Raw genomic sequence first — 6,386 nt, forward strand, 5'->3', positions numbered from 1 at the left:
TTACAGGCAGCACTGCGGATGAATAGCACACGGTTCGTGTATAATGATAATGGAGGCGCGAGTCTAGATCCGGGTGATAGTGACACAAGTCTAGCATGCTGCATAGGCCTTGTTCTAGTCCTGTATGGTAGGGCGTGGCAGGGCACAATGGTTGGTTGAGGAAGAAAAGAAAGAAAAGAATCACAAGCCTTAATTCACAGCGAGGGTCGAACTCACATGATCGAATATTGATGTCTTTGAGAACCTCGGCAGAATACACGTGGTCATCGAAACCGAGACAGTACTGAGCGCGCAGCGACTGATGCCAGCCTCCGAAGGGGGCTGCGAGTGGAGACCTGGAAGGACGCTGAAGATCATTATGTGCTCCTGATACAAACATCAATGCATTATTTGCCAGGATCATGTAGATGCAGCCACATATATATCGGTCGGCGTCTGTCTGGAAGTTAAACTCGAAAACTACCACGAGTACAAGACAAGCCGCAGTGGATGTACTCACAGAAAGACGAATAAGTAGACCAAATCAACTCTAATGGCATTAGCAACATCGATAGGCTGAAAGCCAAGCTGGGAAAACAGGTTGCATATCATATGTGTATATAACACACACCTGACGACAACATCCGTTACGTCGAGATCTTTAGCTATCTGAGGATGGAAGGCACGAATGTCACTTGGGCGAACACTAACCAATGTTTGTCAGTATCATGTCCAAGTCAGCGGTGTATTAGTATACCGTAACTTTAACTCCCAGAACTCAGTACTCAGTAGCCAACAAACCCACAAAGGACACGTGAAACAGAATCCACCTCTTGATGTGGCGCGAATCTGTCTGATAGATAGCTTCATGCGCGGTGGGCACCAGCATAGGGCTTTCTTCTGAGTCTGAAGCCGCATCGTGAATCGTGTGCTGAGTCTCGTGGATAGCGCGGAAGATATAATAATAATATTCATCAACAACGTACCTCGATCGTGCAGGTCGGATGGATATATCGATCGCTAAGTGACTCTACTTCCCCTATGGAAATTTCCGACCAATGTGGTTGTACAACGCTCGTTGAGTATTTTGAGTCCGTAATGAATGTAACTTACAAAGTTCGCAGACGTGATTGGTTATCACACCAGGCTGCACCCTGTACGGATAGCTACAATCAGCATCGAGCCCCTTCAGTGAATTTACCCGTATTAGACGGACAGCTAAGGGTGACAATGTACCAATACAAGCGGGCCAGCCCATGTGGGCCCATGGCAATAAGTGTACCATGCTAGACGAGTGGGCCGGTGTGTGGTGCGTACCTGTTTGTAACGGATGGGCCGGTGGTATATAATGTAGATGGTGGTATAGGAATGTAGTGTATAGTCTATTATGAATAGCAGTGAATGCAGTGTCCGATGGAGACGAGTGGGCCGGCTGAATGGTGTGCAATGTAAACGAGTGGGCCGGGGGGAGTAAGCACAATGGAAGACGGGTGGGCCAGGGGGTGTAAGCTCAATGGAAGACGGGTGGGCTAGAGGGTGTAAGCTCAATGGAAGACGGGTGGGCCAGAGGGTGTAAGCTCAATGGAAGACGGGTGGGCCAGGGGGGGGTAAGCTCAATGGAAGACGGGTGGGCCGGGGGTACAGCTTGATGATATCCCATCCGGTAGATGGTGGAAATTTCTTCCGGTATTGACGGTGAAGAAGAAATGGATGATACAGATGAGCCGGTAGTGTTTACCGGATTAGCCGGATGAACATGAAATGGATGATACAGATGCGCCGGTAGTAAATGGATGATACAGATGAGCCGGTAGTACATGAAAATGGATGATACAGATGAGACGGTAGTAAATGGATGATACAGTTGAGCCGGTAGTATATGAAAATCGACTATACAAATTAGCCGGATGAGCCGGATGATACATGAAATGGATGATACAGATGAGCCGGTCGTGTTAGATGGATTGGCCGGATGAGCCAGTACATTAAATGGATGATACAGATGAGCCGGCAGAACGCCATCCGGTCCCGCAGTATTCATACTACTGAATGCAAGTCAAATCATATTCATTGAAAGCATGCAAGGTCGACAACACAATGTAGACGACAGGTACATACAAAAACATGAATGGTGTGCTACTGTGTCCCATCACCGGAAGGCTTGCTTGCATATCTAGCACTCACTGACCGACCTTGTTGAGATAGAGGTCCATATCGCGGGCGTGGCAAAGGAGCCGAGATGGACTGCGCATCAGCCGGCATACGTGATGGACCGGCAACCGGGGGATCAGGAGATCGCACAGCCGGAGAGCCAGCCGGAGGAACAGATGATCTGGATTCCCCCATGGTCAATGGAGGGATGTTGGTGGGAGTAGATGACACCCGGTTGAGCCTTGCGACCGGTGAGCCGTCTGCAGTGTCACCAAACGCATCACCACCGGTCTGGGCACCCATCCAAGATACATCCGGGGTGAACACGTTGTTGGTGACAGTGCGGGCAAATGCACTGATGGATGGGCCGGGAGCTGTGATGGGAGGTGGGTTGAATGCCGGCGGAGGAGTTGATGCTGGTGTTTGAGCAGATCTATGCTCCCTCAGATACCTGACGATGCCTCTCACTTCGGCGGTGCACTCAGAGAGGAGTCCACGCTGCACCTGCATATCCCGCTCGAGTTCGTCCACCTGCATGGACATTGCACTGTCAGATGCCTCTGCAAGGCCCATGCGACGCTCCAGGCGATCTTGCCGCAAGTCGATTTCCAATCGATCGCGTGTACGAAGGTCCTCCATCTCAACGCGAATTTGGGCCAACATGGCCTCCATCTGGTCATGAGAAAGGGGGTGCCGGATGGGTGGGGTGTGGACGACAGGTAATGGTGAGAACCGGATGTCGTCCTCTGAGGCCATGGCCGGTGATGGAGCTGGAGGTGGCAACTCGTCAGTGCCGGGCTCGATCCAGTGATCCGCAGGGAAATCGTCTGCTGACGCCAAAGGGGCGGATTGCTGTTGAGCACCCGGCACACCCACAGTGCCATCGAACATCTCGATGTTGTCGTCTTCCTCTTCGATAGGACTAGGTTGCCGGATTTTCTGTTCTACAAGCATGGTGAGAAACATAAAGCAACCGGAAGCAAAAGACTTACCTTTCGCATTAGATTTCCCCACCATCTTCTTGCCGGTCGCTTTGGACCGGGTCGTCTTAGAGCGTGTGGTGATTGCGGCAGGTGGTGCAGTGTCAGTGGTGGGGGTAACGGTGGAACTCTCTGTATCCGGCCGGATACATGCCATCTTCCAGACGTGGCACAACGTGCATGTCGAGGCGACATCGCCTTTCTTCGTTAACCGGGGGCAACACTCCACATTCTTCGCCTTGCATCTCTGACAAGGCGGCAGAGGTCCGTCAGCGCGGGGCTATGATAAATCAGCATGGCAAAAATTAGCAGTGACCGGAGGACTCACCGGCTCTTGTACCTTGGTCTTCCTGCCGGTGGTCTTGACCTTGGACTGGCTGGACTATGGAGTAATGTCAGTTTGTATTCGATCTTCGCATATACAAGCAAATCTTACCAGTTTTTGTCGCTTCCCTGGACGTAAAGTGGCCTGCACCAGGATGAGCGATGGACCGGTAGATATAAAGATAAATCAATAACTTACCTTTGATTTGCCTTGTGCGTCTTCATCCTCCTCCAATTCATCTTCATCATCCTCTGCAATCGCAACAAACCGACTTGCCTTCAGTTTGCCCTGCTTTTTTGCAGGGACAACAGCCTTGCGCGTTGATTTCCGGGGCTGTTGTCAGCGTCAGTAAGGTCGAATGTAGGAAGAGCAAAACACTTACCTGAGCATCCGGAAGGTCATCGACATCGATCACGTCGTTGTCCTCATCACCCTCAACTTCCGGCACCTTTGCCTTCCCCTTCCCCTTCACCGTCTCACCGTCAGTAGTATCAGTGTCGGACAAGATTGCCTTCGACTTGACGACAGGCTTCCGGGACCGGTTGCCACGAGGGACAGGAGGGCTGGTGCTGAGTCGACGTTTCCGCGTCGTCGACGACCCTGCCGGTGCAGTTTCACCGGATGCTGCACGTCTTGGCATGCGAATGCTGGCATCTCGCGCAGGCGCCGGTACCGGTACCGGTGGTGGTGCAGGTGCAGGTGCAGGTGCAGGTGCAGGTGCAGGTGGTGGTGCCGGTGCAGGGGTAGGAGCAGGTGGTGGAGCAGGAGCAGGTGGTGGAGCAGGAGCAGGTGGTGGTGCCGGTGCAGGTGCAGGGGTGGGTGCAGGTGGTGGTGCAGGTGGTGGTGCAGGTGCAGGTGCAGGTGCAGGTGCAGGTGCAGGTGCAGGTGCAGGTGCAGGTGCAGGTGCAGGTGCAGGTGCAGGTGCAGGTGCAGGTGGTGGTGCAGGTGTGGGAGCAGGTGGTGGTGCCGGTACCGGTACCGGTGCAGTTGCTACTGCAGTCTCAGGTGTGAGTACAGGTGGGATGAGGAGGAAGACACTCACCAGGAGCTGCAGACGCAATAGGTGGTGCAGCACCCAATGTCTTACTGTACAATGGGTGCTTCATGCACATGTCCTGATTGTTCCCAAGACGGGTCCAATCCGGTACTTCCACCAATTGTGTGGTGCGCCTCTGAGCGCGAAAGATCTCAGCTGCAAGTGACAGCAGGTTTGGGGGAACATAGGAAGCCTCCTTCCCATAGGTGCGAATTGCATCATTCTATGTGACCATAGTATCAATCAAGACAATTGACAGGTAATGAAACATACCACTTCACGCGCAATCTTCCGGCTCAACTCCATTTTTTCCTCTTGTGACGGCAACCGGTTGACATCTTGAACCATCTCAGTGAGCCGGGTGACAAGAGCTATGAGAGCCTGGTTGGCAGCGGCAGCGGCAGATGCAGAAGTAGAGGTAGAGTGAGAAGACATGGCAGGGAGATGATTGCAGTAGAGACTTAGTGGACAAGTAATCCGGAAGAGACGTGTTAAACAACCACACTTGTGAAAATTTCGGCAACCGGCAGCCCGGCCCGATCCGGAAATATCCGAGTCCATTGTTCGCTGTCAGCGTCTATTTTTAAGTGTCTATTTTTAAATCTGAATATCACATTGTGCGGCTGACACGTCATCATCAATCAATTGTAACTACCCAACCTGTGAAAACATCATCCGGTCACAGGCTGCAGCAGAACGTCTATTCTTCCGGTGATCTTATGAAGGCCGCGGATTTATATAACCCCCTCATTAAAATTAAAAAGAGAAGGATGCGACCGTCAGCCAAGGCCCAGCATGACCTACATGTGTCTAGTGAGGATGAAGGTAACAATCTATCTACTACAACAATGGACCGGTTGACATTATCCGGCATTCTAGTATTTGACATCTTACAGCCAGGGCGCGATGAGCGCACTTACAACAACCCTTTGATGGATTGTTCAAGCATGGGTGAATGTGAGTTCATCTCATGTGTAGCAAAGACCATTCACATTACCTTTGAAGACCTGGATGTCCTGTCCGCTCATGACCGGTTGGGGGATGGGAATGGATTGAAGGCCGTCCACTTCCAAACCGAGGGTGACCACCGGTCATTGGACTTGGGTTTTCCCGCGTCAGATGACGACCGGATAACCGACACTCGCAACCACCCACAGCCGGACATCTTGGATATGCAATTCCCCACCATGTCTGACGATGAACAGTCACATGACGAGATGCTGGAATTAGGATTTCCACCAGAGTCGGACGTCGAAGATGTGCTAGATTTGGGGTTTGATATTGACGTCAGTGATTCAGCCGGTAACACAGATGGGGCTCTGGAGATGGGGTTCGACATCGACGTTAGCGATCCGGCCGGACACACAGATGGGGCACTGGAGATGGGCTTCGACACCAATGATATCATGCCGGATGACAACCCTCTGGAGATGGGTTTTGATGTGGATCCGGCACAATTTGACCCGGATCAATCTTGTAAGCATTCCTGTTGCTTCAGATATTGTACTGACTGTTGAAATTCAGTTGCTGTCATTCGACCGGATCCCATTGGATTTGTAATCCAGCGGGCTGTAGGCGATTTGCGGATTGCAATGCACCGGTTGGACATGGACCGGGCGAGCAATGCAATGTCGCCGGACGAGGCCATTGCAAGACAGCAAGTTCTTGACAGCACACAAGAGTTGTTGCTGGCATGTCAACTGATATCCATATCTCGACTTGCAACATGAAGTATGTAGTTCCGGTCAAATGCTATCTACACCCTAGACAAATTGCATGCAAAAATCCACATTACTACTACTGCATATACTGAGCTTTGTAAGAGGCCTTTGCACTTCTAAGAGAGCGCTTTGGCTCATGATTGGTGGTCTGGGCTTCATGTCCTTTGGCTTTCTTGCCGGTGGCCTTGGTTGGG

General features: G+C 51.7%; 2 protein-coding genes across 2 annotated transcripts; one reads left to right on the plus strand and one right to left on the minus strand.

Moving 5' to 3' along the window:
* F5147DRAFT_659597 (uncharacterized protein) lies at positions 1–4,906 on the minus strand (the record flags this gene model as incomplete). Its single annotated transcript, XM_041434611.1, has 16 exons — positions 1–12; positions 217–335; positions 500–567; positions 611–685; positions 810–916; positions 966–1,018; positions 1,093–1,133; positions 1,297–1,361; positions 2,164–3,074; positions 3,123–3,357; positions 3,439–3,492; positions 3,547–3,579; positions 3,634–3,768; positions 3,818–4,428; positions 4,478–4,694; positions 4,745–4,906. The coding sequence occupies 16 exons, from the start codon at positions 4,904–4,906 to the stop codon at positions 1–3; spliced, it is 2,898 nt and encodes a 965-aa protein (XP_041284619.1).
* A 360-nt stretch (positions 4,907–5,266) lies between these two features.
* Positions 5,267–6,201, plus strand: F5147DRAFT_659598 (uncharacterized protein; the record flags this gene model as incomplete). The annotated part of the gene is made up of 4 exons (XM_041434612.1): positions 5,267–5,296; positions 5,368–5,428; positions 5,450–5,947; positions 5,996–6,201. 4 exons carry the CDS (start codon positions 5,267–5,269, stop codon positions 6,199–6,201), a joined length of 795 nt encoding a protein of 264 aa, XP_041284620.1.
* Positions 6,202–6,386: the final 185 nt, after the last annotated feature.

This window comes from Suillus discolor, assembly GCF_016758755.1.
Source record: "Suillus discolor strain FC423 chromosome Unknown F5147scaffold_183, whole genome shotgun sequence".
Classification (NCBI taxonomy): domain Eukaryota; kingdom Fungi; phylum Basidiomycota; class Agaricomycetes; order Boletales; family Suillaceae; genus Suillus; species Suillus discolor.